The sequence below is a fragment of the Bufo bufo genome, chromosome 7 (assembly GCF_905171765.1).
Source record: "Bufo bufo chromosome 7, aBufBuf1.1, whole genome shotgun sequence".
NCBI classification, from domain to species: domain Eukaryota; kingdom Metazoa; phylum Chordata; class Amphibia; order Anura; family Bufonidae; genus Bufo; species Bufo bufo.
The window spans coordinates 101,388,322-101,406,765 of record NC_053395.1 but is presented as its reverse complement, the minus strand read 5'-3'; the positions used below and the strand labels follow the sequence as shown (position 1 = coordinate 101,406,765).

Below are 18,444 nucleotides of genomic sequence, written 5' to 3'. Positions count from 1 at the left end.
GTTTTCAGCTTCCAGGAATTGTGTACAGATCCTTGCAATATGTGGCCGTGCATTATCATGCTGCAACATGAGGTGATGGTCGTGGATGAACGGCACAACAATGGGCCTCAGGATCTCGTCACGGTATCTCTGTGTATTCAAAATGCAATCAATAAAATGGACCTGTGTTCGTTGTCCATAACATACGCCTGCCTATAACATAAACCCACCGCCACTATGGGCCACTCAATCCACAACGTTGACATCAGCAAACCATTCACTCACACAACACCACACACGCTGTCTGCCATCTGCCCTGAACAGTGAAAACCAGGACTCATCCGTAAACAGAACGCCACTCTAACGTGCCAGACGCCATCGTATGTGAGCATTTGCCCACTCAAGTCGATTACGATGACGAACTGCAGTCAGGTCCAGAAACGGTTGAGGATGACGAGCATGCAAAAGAGCTTCACTGAGACGGTTTCTGAAAGTTTGTGCAGAAATTCTTTGGTTATGCAAACCGATTGTTGCTGCAAATGTCCGGGTGGCTGATCTCAGACAATCATGGAGGTGAACATGCTGGATGTGGAGGTCCTGGGCTGGGGCGGTTACAAGTGGTCTGCGGTTGTGAGGCCGGTTGCATGTACTGCCAAATTCTCTGAAATGCCTTTGGAGATGGCTTATGGTAGAGAAATGAACATTCATTGCACGGGCAACAGCTCTGGTAGACATTCCTGCAGTCAGCATGCCAATTGCATGTTGCAACATCTGTGGCATTGTGCTGTGTGATCAAACTGCACATTTCAGAGTGACCTTTTATTGTGGGCAGTCTAAGGCACACCTGTGCAATATTCATGCTGTCTAATCAGCACCTTGATAATATGCCACACCTGTGAGGTGGGATGGATTATCTCGGCAAAGGAGAAGTGCTCACTTAGGCTACTTTCACACTAGCGTTCGGGGCTCCGCTTGTGAGCTCCGTTTGAAGGGTCTCACAAGCAGCCCCGAACGCATCCGTACTGCCCTAATGCATTCTGAGTGGATGCGGATCCGCTCAGAATGCATCAGTCTGGCAGCGTTCAGCCTCCGCTCAGCAAGCGGACACCCGAACGCTGCGTTCGGGTGTCCGCCTGGCCGTGCGGAGGCAAACGGATCCGTCCAGACTTACAATGTAAGTCAATGGGGACGGATCCGTTTGAAGTTGACACAATATGGCTCAATTTTCTAACGGATCCGTCCCCCATTGACTTTCAATGTAAAGTCTGGACGGATCCGTCTGAACTACTTTCACACTTTCACAAATTTTTTCTAAACTATAATGCATACGGATCCGTTCTGAACGGATCCAAACGTCTGCATTATAGGAGCGGATCCGTCTGTGCAGACACCAGACGGACCCGCTCTGAATGCAAGTGTGAAAGTAGCCTTAGCAGATGCAGTATAGAGGCAACAAAAACTACTTTGGATCAAACAGTTCAGTTTTTATTTACACTTTAGGCAAGTGACAAAAAAAGCAGTCATAATCAAGCAAAATGTCACCTTGTGGTGTTGGTGGAAATTCACACAATGCGGCAATTCTGCCTCAAAGAGTGCTTGACCATAGCAGCACCAACCTGTTTTCACGCCAAACAGGTAGCAAGCCTTCATCCAGACACAATGCTCCCAGATCCCAACACAGAGATTTGGCTTCTGAGCCCAGCTGCCTATTTAAGGACAGCCAGGTGCTGCCAAAACCCGGACCGGCACTTAAAATCTGGTGCGGTATTTGACCTCAGCTGGCTGTAAATCAGCCCAGCAGCACATGCTGGGAGGAAAATACCTATTTTCCCAGACGAAACCTCTCTACTAAATGGTAAAACACTGGGTAACAGTACTTTTAGTGTACAGCAAACTAAACTGTAGAAACCAGTGTAAGGCAGCTGCTGCCAAGACAAATAAGATAATGGTTTGCATCAAAAGAGGCATTAATGAACATGATGAGAATGTAGTCCTGCCACTTTTCAAATCACTAGTCAGACCACACATGGAGTAATGTGTACAGTTCTGGGTTCCTGTGAACAAGGCAGACATAGCAGAACTGGAGAGAGTTCAGGGGAGGGCAACTAAAGTAATAACTGGAATGGTTGGACTGCAGTACCCAGAAAAATTATCAAAATTAGGGTTATTCACTTTAGAAAAAAGACAACTGAAGGTAGATCTAATAACCATGTATACATTTATCAGGGGTTAGTACGGAGATCTCTCCCATCTTCAATTTATTCTTAGGACTGTGACAAGGGAACATCTTCTGCATCTAGAGGAAAAAAAGGTTTGTATACAAACATAAAAGAGGATTCTTTATGGTAAGAGCAGAGAGACTATGGAACTCTCTGTCTGAAGAGGTGGTGATGGTGAATTCAGTAAAAGAGTTCAAGAGGTTATAATTATTAGATTTCTGAAGAGGCCATTGATCCAGGGAGTTATTCTGATTGCCTCATTGGAGTCCAGATGGAATTTTTCCCCTAAAATAAGGAAAATCGGCTTCTACCTCACATGTTGTTGTTTTTTGCCTTCCTCTGGATCAACTTGCAGTATAACAGGCTGAACTGGATAGACAGATATCTTTTTTCAACCTTACAAACTATGTTACTCTGTATAGAAACTATACTTTTTTTTTTACATTGCAGTAAATGGGAGACAGATGGAAACCTAAGACTATATGTTTCCATCTGTTAAACATATTTTTATCCAGATACATTCTTTAATACACTTCAAACCTTTATTTAAGAAAAAAAAAGGTTTCACAAAAACGTATACTCTTTTGTTTAAAAAATACTGGCACAAACGGATTGAAATCTATGTACATCTATCAAACGTATAAGTTAAAAAGGATAGGTAACCACAAAATTGCATACGTTTGTGTACTTTTTACTATATATCTAAATGTATCAGCTTGACATACAGCAAAAACAAGATATGAACAGGCCCTAACAAGTTTTCAATTTAATTTGCAACTTATTCTTTAGTTCAGTGTTAAAATTAACCACCTGTTTAGATTCTTAAAAGGATTACGTCACCATATTTTACCCCCTACAGTAAAACATAGCTACTTGTAGGTCTCCCTGAGCTGTATTAAATGATGCCCTTATTAATTAATAGTCTTTATTTATTTCTTTATAAAATCGATTTTAGTGATATGCTAATGACTTACATAAGGTGCTCAAGGTGATGTCCTTTCCTAACTTGGTGCCCAGCCGCACCCCTCGGTCTGGTGCCTAGCGCTGCCTTCCTGAGTCCAGCACCGCCTCTAATATAATATATTCAAGAGCCGGCGCGCTGATGTAATCCCTGAGCCTGTTTAAAAACCTGCGCGCGCGTGCGCACTACACACTGTAGGCTGCGCCTGTGCAGACTACAGGTAATGGCATCATCGAGCGAAGTGCGCATTTCACTAAAATCGAATTTATAAAGAAATAAATCAAGACTATTAGTTAATAAGGACATCATTTAATACAGCTCAGGGAGACCTACAAGTAGCTATGTTAAACTGTAGGGGGTAAAATGTGGTGACAGAATGCCTTTAATATCGCCATAATTTTAATATTTCCAGAATTCCCATAGACGTTAATGGAGAGGTGGCCGCGCATGCTACACTGGAGACCTGTGTCCACTATCCTGGGCATCACTTTACTCACTGTGTGTACCGGGGCTCATGGGCATACTGGGGACTTAAAGGGTTTTTCCAGAAATGTAATATCCTCAGGATAGGTTATCAATATCAGATCGGCGGGGGTGATAGGCGTCGAACCCAAGGTCCGACACCTGGCGCCCCCAGCCGATCAGCTGGTTCAAGAGAAAGCCACTCTCCGTGTGAGCGCAGCCTTCCCTTCCCCCATCCCATTCACTTCAATGTGACGGCTTGTAATTACACCTGCTCACCGCTGCAATGTCAACAGTGAGCTGGTAAACTATGAAGGGACAGCTGCACCCACGCAGAGCGGGGCCTTCTCTTCAACCAGCTGATTGGGGGAAGTGCCGGGTGTCAAACCACCGCCGATCTGATATTGATGGCCTATCCTGAGAGTAGATCATCAATACTAAAATCCCAGAAAAAAAACTTTAAAGTGGCCCCGGGGAAAAAAATCACAAAGTGGGCTCATGTTGCAAGTGGGTCCAAATTCACAGAAGGTGGGGCAACACAAGTAGGCAGGGACAACACATGTAGGCAGGGATAACAGAACTAGGCAGGGCCTGCAATACTTTAGTGGAGCACAAAATACTGCCCCAGCAGAACCAAATAGCACAGTGCTGCACAATATACTGCATCAACAGGAGCAAATATCACAGTACAGCAAAAGATACTGCAGCCTTCACTACTGTATTCAAATGTATCACCGTCCTATGATTGCATACTATAAGTGCCTGATGCTCCTATTTTTAATTAATGCTTAGAGCATCAGATGGAGGCTAGGGTGGACCATCAGGAAATTTCACTGTAGGGTCTATGGCCAGTCTGCCCTGTTGGGGCTATAAGTCAAGTTAATTAAAACTTTTCTGTGGTTCTGCAAATGTTACCTTCCCTCTTGCTTTCTGTTTAGCTGCTGACTAGAGTGCTGATCAACCCAACTATTTATTTTGACTACTTTTTTCTACCCCTTTACATTGTGTTTCCTAAGTTAACCATAAAGGTGTGATATTCTGTCTGACTACCTATGTATTGAACTCCTGTCTGACAACCAACTGACTCTAAGCTGCTTGCCCTGACCCAAGCCTGTTTCTTGAATTGCTCCATTGGTGCCTGCCCTGACCGAAGACTTGTTTATAACCTGCCTGCCCTGACCTCAGGCTATTACCGCACTACGAGTATTGTCTGACCCTTTGTTGCTTTACACAGGTGTCTCTGATCCCCATGGGTCAGCCAACATCTACACTAGTAGTATCTCAGGAGGTGGAGGAGGTAACCTGGTGGCTTCCCTATAACAAAAACCAGAACCCTGTAAAGGGGTTAAAGGGTGAAATCCAGGATAACACCTTTAGAAATAGCCAAAAGTCTAACCTGTTAGTATATGGGGTCCACTTCCACTGCTCGTTACACTCTGTATACACACTTAGGCCACTTTCACAAAGTCAGGTCTAGTTCACACTTCAGTGGTTTGGTCAGTGAATTCCATCAGTAATTGTAAGCCAAAAAACAGAAGTGAAAACTACACAGACACAAGGTATAAATAGAAATATTTTTACCTGTTATATGTTTTTGACCTGCACCTGGTTTTGGCCCACAATCACTGATGGAAATCCCTTACCAAATCAGTAGCCTCCACTAGTGGTTTTTGTTCTTAAAGGGGCTGTTTGCTTATTTTATACTGATGACCTATCCTTAGGATAGGTCATCGCTATCAGATCGGCAGGTGGCCTAACAAGCAATGCATTGTCTTCATTGTCTCCCTGCTCACCGTTGTAGCCTATTAAAGTGAATAGGATGAAGTTGTCCCACTGAAGTGAATGGGACGGTGTAGCTGTAAATACACCTGCTCACTGATGCAGTTGGGACAGCAAGCAGGTAAACAATGATGAGAAGGCAGCGCTTGCATGAGCGCTGCGGTCTCTTCAAATTGGTGCCACGATCTGATATTTATGAACGATCATGAGGATAGGTCATCAATATAAAAAAAAAATGCGGACAACCCCATGTCAGAAAGAAGTAGAGATATAAATGTATAAATTACAAGTTTTAAAGAATGTTTTCCTGACAAAATTATATATCAAACTGTTCAGCTCCTTATGCTCAATAACAGCGATGGCTAACCTTTTAGATACCGAGTGCCCAAACTGCAATCCAAAGCCCACAAATTTATTGCAAAGTGCCAACACAGCAATTTAACCATGAATATAGTAAATCTTCCAAGTAATTTATCATTTAGCTATAATAGCCTGGCTACATTCAGTGCACTGCCTGTGCCGTTCATAGCGTTTGCTGCACTGATGGCAGAAAAGTAAAAGGCATTTTGGTACACCATAGAGTTTTTTTCAGGGCATGGGTGTCCAAAGAGGGGGCACTGAGTGCAGCCTCTGGCACCTGAAGGGTTAAACAGAATTAGCTGTATAATCTGTATGAACAGACAGGAGGTTGGGTGACATCATATTGAAGGGTGAGTATATATACAGTACAGACCAAAAGTTTGGACACACCTTCTCATTCTTTATTTTCATGAGTTTTCTTTATTTTCATGACTATGAAAATTGTAGATTCACACTGAAGGCATCAAAACTATGAATTAACACATGTGGAATTATATACATAACAAACAAGTGTGAAACAACTGAAAATATGTCATATTCTAGGTTCTTCAAAGTAGCCACCTTTTGCTTTGATTACTGCTTTGCACACTCTTGGCATTCTCTTGATGAGCTTCAAGAGGTAGTCCCCTGAAATGGTTTTCACTTCACAGGTGTGCCCTGTAAGGTTTAATAAGTGGGATTTCTTGCCTTATAAATGGGGTTGGGACCATCAGTGGCGTTGAGGAGAAGTCAGGTGGATACACAGCTGATAGTCCTACTGAATAGACTGTTAGAATTTGTATTATGGCAAGAAAAAAGCAGCTAAGTAAAGAAAAACGAGTGGCCATCATTACTTTAAGAAATAAAGGTCAGTCAGTCAGCCGAAAAATTGGGAAAACTTTGAAAGTAAGGGCTATTTGACCATGAAGGAGAGTGATGGGGTGCTGCGCCAGATGACCTGGCCTCCACAGTCACCGGACCTGAACCCAATCGAGATGGTTTGGGGTGAGCTGGACCGCAGAGTGAAGGCAAAAGGTCCAACAAGTGCTAAGCATCTCTGGGAACTCCTTCAAAACTGTTGGAAGACCATTTCAGGGGATTACCTCTTGAAGCTCACCAAGAGAATGCCAAGAGTGTGCAAAGCAGTAATCAAAGCAAAAGGTGGCTACTTTGAAGAACCTAGAATATGACATATTTTCAGTTGTTTCACACTTGTTTGTTATGTATATAATTCCACATGTGTTAATTCATAGTTTTGATGCCTTCATAGTCATGAAAATAAAGAAAACTCATCTGCTCCATTGTCAGCCATTCCTTGGTTGTCCACCCAGGTCCCTTTGGAGGCTCGCCTACACCCAACAATAGGCCCCTCCTTGAAAGCCTTAGCCTGCATTCAGAATCGCCCGGGTATCTCTCCATCCCCCTCTCCCATGTTCCCTATTTTGGGGAACCCTCAATTCCCCCCAGGGTTAGAGCGAGGTCCTTTCAAAGAGCTAGTGAACTGCAACAAATTCAGGGCCCACCATCTGATTACCTCGGATCAATGGCTCACCCCACAACAGATCTCAGAGACTGTGGGACTGCCTACCCTCAACCCCTGGCAGTCTAGACAACTCACACACTTCCTGTCTACACTTCCTCCTGCGACTACATACGTCCGTGCCAAGACAGATTTTGAGGCCCTCTGTGAGCAGTCTGAAGTGACTAGACGTACCCTTTCCCGCACATATAGTTTGCTAACATCCCCCCCGGACCAACTTCCCCCTAATTTTATCTCCCAATGGGAAACTGACTTAGAAATAACTCTTTCTTCAGAACAACGGTTGAGATTATACACATGCATTCACAAATCATCTATGGCCAGCAATGTTCAGGAGGCGGGTTTCAAACTCATGTCACGTTGGTACAGGGTCCCAACTAGACTCAACTCCATCTTTCCATCTACCTCGCCCATGTGCTGGCGTTGTGGCTCTGAGAGGGGTACATTATTACATGTATTCTGGTCTTGTCCCCTTCTCTCGGCATTCTGGGATTCTGTGTGGGGGATCACATCGAAGTTTACTACATACACCCTCCCGAAGACGCAGGCCTTTTTCCTGATCCATCAGTGCGAGATTCCTCTGACATCCTACAACAAATCTGTGGTAAGACATTTGGTGAACGCGGCGAGAGCTTGCATCCCGTGCCTATGGAGGCAGTCTTCTGCTCCCTCCATATCAATGTGGATCAGTAGAGTCCAGGAGATTATGAGAATGGAGGATCTCACTTCTTCACTGAGACACACTGAGAAAAGATTCTCCAAAACGTGGAGTCACTGGTTGATCTTTTATGAATCGGCTGAATGTAAGGCGCTATTGGCACCTGAGTGAAAGTAAAGGTTTGCGAATGCTGTCCCCCCTTTCCTTTACCCCTCCTCTCCTTTCTCCCTCTTCCCTCCCCTGTTTCCCCCTCTTCGTGTCTACATTATGTTTGTATTCAGTTTGCATAATACTGTTCCACAGTCGGTTGTGGTTTTTCCCGAGTAGGGTTCTATAATTGTACGACCTGTCGATTGTCATTTATTTTACCTACGCTGTGTTACTGAGATTTATTCAACATCAGTCTCATTGCTTGTCATGCTTTGAGGTAATTTATTTTACCTATGCTTTGATGCTGAGATGTATTCAACATCAGTCTTATTGCTTGTCATGCTTTGCTCTATTGAAAATTGAAAAATTTAAATAAAGAATTTACAAAAAAAAGAAAATAAAGAAAACTCTTTGAATGAGAAGGTGTGTCCAAACTTTTGGTCTGTACTGTACATTTACCTCCTGTCTGTATAAGGAAAAGTTTCTAGTCATCATTATTATAACAAGAGCTGCCTGTCTGTATAAGGAACTGCTACTAGTCAGCATTATTGTAATGAGAGCTGCAGCTATTCTTGTATGTATGCATGAATGTGTATAAGGCCCTGTATGACAAAGAATAAATAGAACTGTTACTGACATCATACTGCATGTGTCACTGATAAGTTCTCCAGGCCTGTCTTCAGGAACAAAGGAAGGAATCAAGGTGCATTGAGAAGGAAATACTCTTTCAGCACCCGTGCCATAGGTTCGCCACCACTGCTCTATAACATGCTGCCTGCATACTGCATTGTATTTTGTGGTGACAGGTTCTCTTTACAGCCAAATAATAAAACTCACAAGGGGTAGATTAGTTAACTGCACAGTGCTCATTATCTAAACTTTAACATTAACCAAACTCTTAATAACAATAGAGTAAATCAATACTTCTAACTAGAGATGAGTGAAGCTTTGAAAAAATAGATATGGCCGATTCGCCAAAATTCAACAAGAAATTTGATCTGTTATGAATTAATTTTTCACGAATTGCGATAAAACAGGAATATCCAGGCCACTCTGCCTAATCATACTCATGCCACTTGGTGGCCCAATCTCAGTGTGAAGCCTTGGTACTTAAACTGCAGGGAGAGTGTACTGACGAGTGCATTACATTGTAGTGCACTCACATCCATAGTTAATCCATTCTGTAGGTACTTAGCCGTCAGTATTACAGGTGTAATTTAACGCCGTCTACATCACTGTGCAGTGCACCAAGAGTCATAGCCAATGCCTTCTGTTAGAAGCCTAGAGTACAGTAAAGTCTTTGCAGGAGCTGTGTTCACATGGCTCCTTAGTGGAATAAAATAAAAAAATGGAGGCAGCGTCAATAAAAGTAGTGGAGAAAAAAATGTTCTTTTAATGCATGTTCTGGCAATCCCTTCTACATGTCACTGTTACCGTGAGGTCTAATTTACTGTGGTGGGCTTAACTATGCAGTGCCCCAAGATCCAAGTAATGGCCCCATGACAAATGGGAGGGTGGCAGTATTAACAGGGACAAGAGTGGCTAAGGGGGGCAGCAGCAGTGGCATACAGCACAAGATGGTGGCAGATCAGAGTAGTAACAGAACCCAAAAACAGCAGTGTGATAGTAAGGCCCAGCAACATTCATATCCTTTTAAAAATTTAACATGTACATATCAGTAGGCCCATTGTAGGAATAGCAGTAGAGGCAGCAGGCAGGTGGTAGTATCGGAATGGTGGCAACAGCCCAATTTGGATAAAATTGAGGTCAGGTATGGCAGCACACTACAGTATGATCTTTAGTGGCAGAATGATTTCTGTTGCATCAGGTAGAGATGAGCTAATTTTAAAAAAATTCTATTCGGCCGGGTCGACGAGTTTTCTGCAAAAAAATTGGTTTGATCCAAATTTTTTCGCGACAAATCGTGTTAAAAAATTTTTCCTGGCTGCAAAGAGCCTTTATGGTGGTGTAGAACACTGTGCCTTGCAGTAACACGCATAGGGAATCTGCTGTGGTAGTGAAATTATGCTCTGAGTCAGTATAACATGCAGATGACAGGCGCCGCTCTTAGATTCACTGCACGCTTCACTTATTTGGGCAGTCACGGGGCCAAAAGTGACCAAAAAACTCAAGTATGAACTCAGGCTTACAGGTCGATGTTAGCGCCAAGAGGAAGCACACTCTATTTACACCGTCGTCAGCTGATTCCACATAGATGTCAACAGAACCTGTTCTATTAAACGCTTATACAAGTAGAGCCCCTGACAGAGTGGAGAGGGTGTCAGCAGTAAGTTTGTGTTGACGTCACTGATTATTTTGCCCTTCGTCTGATCCGTCAGAACAATAACCCACAAAAAACAGATCCTATCTGTGGAGCATCCGCCTTCACTCGGTCAGCATTTGGTCAGTAATCCATCAGTATTGCTAATGCACAAAAAAAAAACAGGAGTGGATCCAAAACAGAGATGACCGAGTCAACCATTCAAGAACCGCTGGGTTGCTGGTCAAGACACGACCGCTAACTGACACTGGTAGCTCAGGCCTCTCGAAGTGACCCCTGCTGCCAGGGCCCCTTACTTTGCTGCGACCTCTGCCTGCGCCAGAAACATTTAGGCCTCTGCCAATCCCCTGTACAGGGCCTGGCACTTCTCCGTCTGACATACTGTTAGATCAAATAAATAAATAAAAAGGAAATTAAAACACCCCAAAAAAGTCTGTAATTTTCTCACTTCACCAACACAACGGCTAATAATCCCATTTTTTCACACTGTAACTGCACCACACAAGGGCAAATAAGACGTAGAAATATTTCCTTGTAATAAATCCTGTTAATGCCTGTATCAAACAGCACTTGCACTTTAATAAGAACGGTTTGCTGGAATTACAGAGCTGTATAATGGCAATTTGAGTGCCCAGTCAGTGCAGCAAGGTGTAATAGGATTGTTCCTATTACCTCCCCTACTGAACCCTGTTCAACATAAATGCTTCGGAATGAGTCCTCCCTATGCTTTCCCTACACCTTGAATAATCTTTCCCTGCACTTGTAAATCGTCTTTTTAGCAGAATGAAGTTTTTTCTAGCAGTGTCCCTAGCGCCTGCTGACGTCTCTCCCTGCCATAAGTACACTGGAAAATGGCAGAATCCAAGATGGCTGAGGCTATTTTTAGGGCTGTGACATCACAGTGCTGGCTGGCTGCTGATTGGCTGCATGAATGGCATTATTGGTGTTCCTGCCTTCCCAGAGTTACTTGCTTCATGTCCTCACACGTGCAGCAGCCATTTTAGGAAAAAATGTGATTCGTTACCACGAATAGCAAGGAAATTCGGCTTCAGTGGAAATCGAATTTATCCTGAAATTCGGATCGAATTCCACTTCATCAGCTTCGATTCGCTCAACTCTTGCATCAGGCACAGGCGTCTGGAGATCCGGGTTGATCCACGCCTGATTCATCTTTATGAAACTCATCCCAAACCAGTCTAAAAGGTACCTCCTCACAGTAACTTATTTGATTAGTTTGACAGGACCGATCCCTCATAAACCCGCACCGATACGGTGTTATACACTTATTTTCATTGATACAGGGTAGTATCTCTTAGGGAACCATCAGCTTACCCACAACAGATGTTAGACTTACTGCCCTATAGTTTCCAATACTTTAAATATGTGATTTGTAATTATGTTAATATATTTAATAGAAAATAAATTACCTTGGTACTCTAATGACATCCTCATGTGACCATGGCACATGTAATCTGTAAATAGTAGATTTCATTTCTGCAAAGAGTAACTACACATTAGCAATGCTTATCCATGAAAACATAGCACACTGGTAAAAATAGTAATTACTTTATCTTTTTAAATCTCTATACATACTAATACTGTATTTGTACAAATTATAAGAAAGAAATATTATGTAATTATTTTAGTCATGCATTCTATTGTTCATAAATTCTGTCAGTTGGGAATAATCTCTAATGGCATAAAACAGGAAACAGATAATTAAACAAAGATACATTATGAAATTTCTGTTATAAATGCTTTGAAGAAATAGCAATTTCTGTGTTAAAAGGACTTTCCCAATTTTTTAACTGCTGGAAGCTCCATAGAGTGTAGCTGATATAGCACAGATCCTTCAAAGTTTTTCTCAGAATTATGACACTCCTAACCATCTATTGTGAGAAGAGGGATTACAGTGTGAGTAGTTAGGCTACTGAAACTGATATAGATCAGACGGCTCCCTCTGCTCTAACCCTCCTTTCTATCAGATAGCAGAAGAGAGGAACCAGGACAGTGTCTCAAATTTTTTTTAAGGGCAATACCGGCCAATATTTGTACTATTCTGCAAATTAGGGGTGAACTATTTTTGTTGTTGTTACATATTAGGGCCCTTTCACACCAGCGAGTTTTCCACGCAGGTGCAATGCATGACGTAAACGCATTGCACCCGCACTCATTTCAATGGGTCTGTGTACATGAGCGTTGTTTTTCTCGCATCACTTCTGCGTTGCGTGAAAATCACAGCATGTTCTATATTCTGCGTATTTCACGCAGCCCTGGTCCCATATAAGTGAATGGGGCTCGCTTCAGTGAAAAACGCATTGCATCCGGAAGCAAGTGCAGATGAAATGCGTTCTTCACTAATGGTTGCTAGGAGATTTTGTTTGTAAACCTTCAGTTTTTTATCACGTGCGTGAAAAACGTATCAAGATGCATTGCACCTGTGCAAAAAAAACTGAACAACTGAACGAAATCGCAGACAAAACTGACTGAACTTGCTTGCAAAATGGTGGGAGTTTCACTGAAGGCACCCTGAGTAAATCCGTCACGCTTGTGTGAAAGGGCCTTAGATTCATCCTGTAGGTAACTGCAGATATTACTCACCATGTCTGCAGGCTAACATAAACAGCAGCAAGTAACATTCCAAATTGATGTGTTGTGTACAGAATTTTTTGTTTTGGGGGTGCAATGCAACATTTTTGTACCCTGCCTTGAGCCCAGTGAAACTGAAAAAAAGTTTTAATCCATCTTTTAGTTAGGTGTGCAACAGCAGTGCACCAGCATTGCATATGTGCCAGGGACAATCATTTAATCCTGTTCTTGTAGTTCAGTGCCCGACATATACCCATTTTTAAAGTGCACCTGCACTGCATATGTGCCAGGAGAAGGGAAAATAATACAGTCTGTGAGTTCAGGGACCCAGGGGGTGACATATCCCCATTTTTTTCTGTAAAGTACCCCTGTGCTGCATTTTTGAGAGTGAAATATAATCAGTTAAATCCATCTGTTCCATTGTAGGGTGACATATTTACATTTGTTGTTGTAAAGTACCTCTGATGCCTGCACTGCATATGTGACAGGCAGGCACATAAATTCAGCAAATCCATCTGTTCCATTGTAGGGGAGACATAACCACCATTTTTTAAGTAAAAAAAACCCTGTACTTAATTTGCGAGATTGAAATATAATCTCAATTAAATCCATCTGTTTCATTTAGGGTAAAAAGAAACTTTTTTTGGGGGGGAAATAAAGTACCTTTTTGCCCTGTAGTTAAAGAAATACAGTTAAATCCATCTGTTTCATTGTGTGTGAGAAAAAAACTATTTTTTGGCAATAAAGTACCTTTGCTGCCTGCACTGCATAGCAGACCGCGCAATAAGTAAAAAAAAACCTCATCTGTTCCATTGTTTGGTGACATTAACCCATTTTTCCCATTCAAAAACCACTGCTCTGCCTAGGTGACAGGGATCTAAATTTCTAAAATTCGTCTGTTCCATTGTTGGGTGACATTAACCCATTTTTCCCATTCAAAAACCACTGCTCTGCCTAGGTGACAGGGATCTAAATTTCTAAAATTCGTCTGTTCCATTGTTGGGTGACATTAACCCATTTTGGCCATCAAAAAACCCTGCTCTGCATTGTTCACAAGGAACTTAATTTAGTAAAAATGTCTGTTACTTCGGTGGGTGACTGTAAAAAATGAGGAGAGCATCAAACAAGGAAGTGGCCCTGGTCGTGGTGCTTCTGGTGTTGGTGGAGCTCCTGTTGCAGGGAGAGGAAATGGTCGATCTGTGCCAGCTACACGCCCAAGTGAAACACCTTCCTCGTGCAAGTAGGAGACAGAACCTTCAGCGTTATTTGGTAGGGCCGAATGCGGCTCTACGAATGGTGAGGCCAGAACAAGTACAGGCGATAGTAGATTGGGTGGCTGACAGTGCCTCCAGTTCCTTCACATTGTCTCCCACCCAGTCCCCTGCTGAAAGATCAGAGTTGGCACCTGCAGCCCATGGCCATCAGTCTTTCACCTCAACCCTTGCAAATCATCCAAGCAGTCTGAGCCCCAAGTCATGCAGCAGTCTCTTCTGCTTTTTCATGACTTTGCTGGCAGGGTTTCCCATGGCCATCCACAAAGCCCTGGCCCAGAAGTGGAAGAGATTGAGTGCAGCGATGCCCAACCACTTATGTTTCAGGATGAGTACATGGGAGGACCACCGCAGCACGTCTCGGATGATGACAACTGCTGTGGCTTTCTGCAGTCTGCAGACCGACAAGGAGGGCAGGGGTGAAGAGTGGGTGGAAGATGATGTTGAGGACGATGAGGTCCTCGATCCCACATGGAATCAAGGTCCTGCGAGTGACCTGTGTAGTTCGGAGGAAGAGGCGGTGGTCGCACAGAGCCACCAGCACAGCAAAAGAGGGAGCAGGATGAAAAAGTGGAGAGGCCCCAGACAGTATGCCTGCTACTGCCCACCGTAACAAGGGACCGAGCACACCAAAGCCAGCTCCAAGGCGTTCCCTGGCGTGGCAGTTCTTCAGACAATGTGCTGACAACTAGACACGAGTGGTTTGCACGCTGTGCAATCAGAGCCTGAAGCGAGGCATAAACGTTCTCAACCTGAGCACAACCTGCATGACCAGGCATCTAAGTGCAAAGCATGAGCTGCAGTGGAGTAGACACCTCAAAAAGCATGAAAGGACTCTGGCTCCTCCTGCTTCCTCTTCTGCTGCAGTCTCTGCCTCTTCATCCCCCTCTGGAGTGACAGTGGCACCTGCCACCCCACAAACAGAGGATATTGTGCCCAGCCACCACTAATTTTCCAGGCGAGCCATCCCTTCCCTGCACAACCAATTGCAGGACAAAATAAGGTGTGCCATGCGCAACGCAATATGTGGCTAGGTCTACATAACTACAGATATGTGGACCAGTAAGCGCGGGCAGGGACGTTATATCTCCCTAACAGCACATTGGGTAAAAGCAGTGGCGGCTGGGCCTGAGGCGGATAGCAGTTTGGCACATGTCCTTCCACTACCGAGGATTGATGGACGTTTCATTTTTGCCTCCTGTTGTTTCCTCCTCCTACTCCGCTTCCTCATCATCTACCACCTACTCATGCGGTCACCCTTTGTCAGTGTGAAATACAAGCTTGAAATACTGCAATAATATTCTGTGTTTAAAAAAACACCCATATTGGGCAAAATACTAAATTTTTGGCCTTTGCTGCATCTGTTAGTGTGAAATACAAGCTTGAAATACTGGAATAATATTCTGTTATAAAAAAACACAAATTTTGGGCAAAATACTAAATTTGCGGCCTTTGCTGCAACTGTCGGTGTGAAATACAAGCTTGAAATACTACTATAATATTCTGGGTTTAAAAAAAATACAAATTTTTGGCAATACCCTACATCTGCGGCCTTTGCATCTGTCAGTGTGGAATGCAAGCTTGAAATACTGCAATAATTTTCTGTTATTAAAAAAAACACCCATATTGGGCAAAATACAAAATTTGCCGCCTTTGCTGCATCTGTGAGTGTGAAATGCATGCTTGAAATACTGCTATAATATTCTGGGTTTAAAAAAACACCCATTTTGGGCAAAATACTAAATTTGCGGCCTTTGCTGCATCTGTCAGTGTGAAATACAAGCTTGAAATACTGCCATAATATTCTGGGTTTAAAAAAATACCCATTTTTGGCAATACCCTACATCTGCGGCCTTTGCTGCATCTGTCAGTGTGAAATACAAGCTTGAAATACTGCTATAATATTCTGTGTTTAAAAAAACATCAATTTAGGACAAAATACTAAATGTGAGGCTTTGCTGCATCTGTTAGTGTGAAATACAAGCTTGAAATACTGCAATAATATTCTATGCTTAAAAAAATCACCAATTTTGGCAATACCCTATATCTGTGGCATTTGTTGCATCTGTCAGTGTGAAATACAAGCTTAAAATACTGCAATAATATTCTGTTATAAAAAAAAACTGTTGCAGGGAGAGGACATGGTCGATCTGTGCCAGCTACACGCACAAGTGAAACATCTTCCTAAGGTGCGAGTAGGCGACAGAACCTTCAAGTGTTATTTGGTCGGGCCTAATGCGGCTCTACCAATGATGAGGCCAGAACAAGTATAGGCGATAGTAGATTGGGTTGCTGACAGTGCCTCCAGTTCCTTCACATTGTCTCCCACCCAGTCTCATGCAGAAAGATCAGAGTTGGCACCTGCAGCCGATGTCCATCAGTCTTTCACCTCACCCCCTTGCAAATCAGCCAAGCAGTCTGAGCCCCAAGTCATGCAGCAGTCTCTTCTGTTTTTTGATGACTCTGCTAGCAGGGTTTCCCGGGGTGATCCACATAGCCCTGCCCCAGAAGTGACAGAGATTGAGTGCACTGATGCCCAACCACTTATGCTTCAAGATGAGTGCATGGGAGGACCACCACAGCACGTCTTGGATGATGACGAAACACAGATGCCAACTGCTGTGGCTTTCTGCAGTGTGCAGACCGAAAAGGAGGGCAGGGGTGAAGACTGGGTGGAAGATGATGTGGAGGACGATGAGGTCCTCGAGCCCACATGGAATCAAGGTCATGCGAGTGACCTGTGTAGTTCGGAGGAAGAGGCGGTGGTCGCACAGAGCCACCAGCACAGCAGAAGAGGGAGCAGGGTGCAAAAACAGAGCAGCAGTCCCCTAGACAGTATGCCTGCTACTGCCTAACGCAGCAAGGGACCGAGCACACCAAAGCCAGCTCCAAGGAGTTCCCTGGCGTGGCAGTTCTTCAGACAATGTGCTGACGACAAGACACGAGTGGTTTGCACGCTGTGCAATCAGAGCCTGAAGCGAGGCATAAACGTTCTCAACCTGAGCACAACGATTTACACGTGAAGGCACTGGTAACATTTGGCAGGTGATACAGGCAGATGAAGTTAAGCATTCCCCTATGACATTAAGATCTGTAGCTTGGATCTGTAAATGTAATACTGCACACTCACATAATGTAATGGAATGCTCTACATGTAAGTCATTAAACCCTAAATGTCCCATAGCTGTCCCTGATATGGGCATGTATCCGGTAATGACTCAAAATACCCGTACTTGTAATGCTGACGGAACCCTTGACAGAATAACACAGCAAGTTGAGTGGTATAAGCCCTGGAGTCAGGGAGAACAGCTTGTGATGATAGAAAAGCTTCCAGATCCTTATAAAGATCCGACTGGATTCTATAAGGGAATACAGCGCATACAGCAGACTTATGATGCTGTTTGGACAGATTTGTCCGCTCTCGTAGGGGCCGCAGCAGGGTTGCCACTGATAGAAAAGATGGAGAAGGTATAGAACCAATGCCAGTAGGAGCTGATGTAAGATTAAAGAAATCAGGAGAAATGTTTCTGAAAAGTTTAGAAGTCATTACGAAGGACTTGAATAGTAAGTTAGGGACTGGCCTGCTAGAAGCTTATCAGGCTACAGATATATTTAACTACAGATAAATAGTATGCACGGATCACTGGTATATTTAGTTTCAAAAAACATTTATTTGGTTTTTGAGAAATTTAAGCAAAAAAGACATACAAAACAAAATATTTTAAAGAAAATACAGAAACAATAATTAATGTTTAAGGCATATACATGTTTGTTCAAGATTCGGTATATTCATAGTAGATGAAGTTCCATCAGACCCTGGTGAGGGCATCATGTATCAGATAAAGGCTCATACATTGAGTAATGTTTGCCATAGGAGCTTATAAAGAAATACTGTAGCGTATATCTGGGGCATAGGAGGAGGACAGCCAAGGCTCCCAAACCCTTTCAAATGAACAGAATGTATCAGTACGTATGGCAGATAATTTTTCACATTGAAGAATTTTGTTAATCCTATCAAGCACCATCTGGAAGCAAAGAACATCAGTACGCCACTTAAAGGCTATGTGGATCCTGGTAGCCATCAATATGTGTTGGGAAAGTTTAAACTTGGCGAATGTCAGTCAATGTGGTTTATCGCCCAATAAGCACAAGGGAAGTGTCGTAGGGTAATCACATTGTAAAACTGTAGACAATAGTGCAGTTGTTTGGGCCCATA

General features: G+C 43.3%; 1 protein-coding gene across 2 annotated transcripts in view; it reads right to left on the bottom strand.

The window, feature by feature from the left end:
- PGAP1 (post-GPI attachment to proteins inositol deacylase 1) overlaps positions 1–18,444 on the bottom strand; it is a 1,296,519-nt gene that overhangs the window by 545,086 nt on the left and 732,989 nt on the right. For both annotated transcript variants that reach the window (XM_040441657.1, XM_040441658.1), the window contains exon 17: positions 11,796–11,862. In XM_040441657.1, the coding sequence (XP_040297591.1) occupies positions 11,796–11,862 (67 nt within the window). The remainder of the gene's footprint in view (positions 1–11,795; positions 11,863–18,444) is intronic.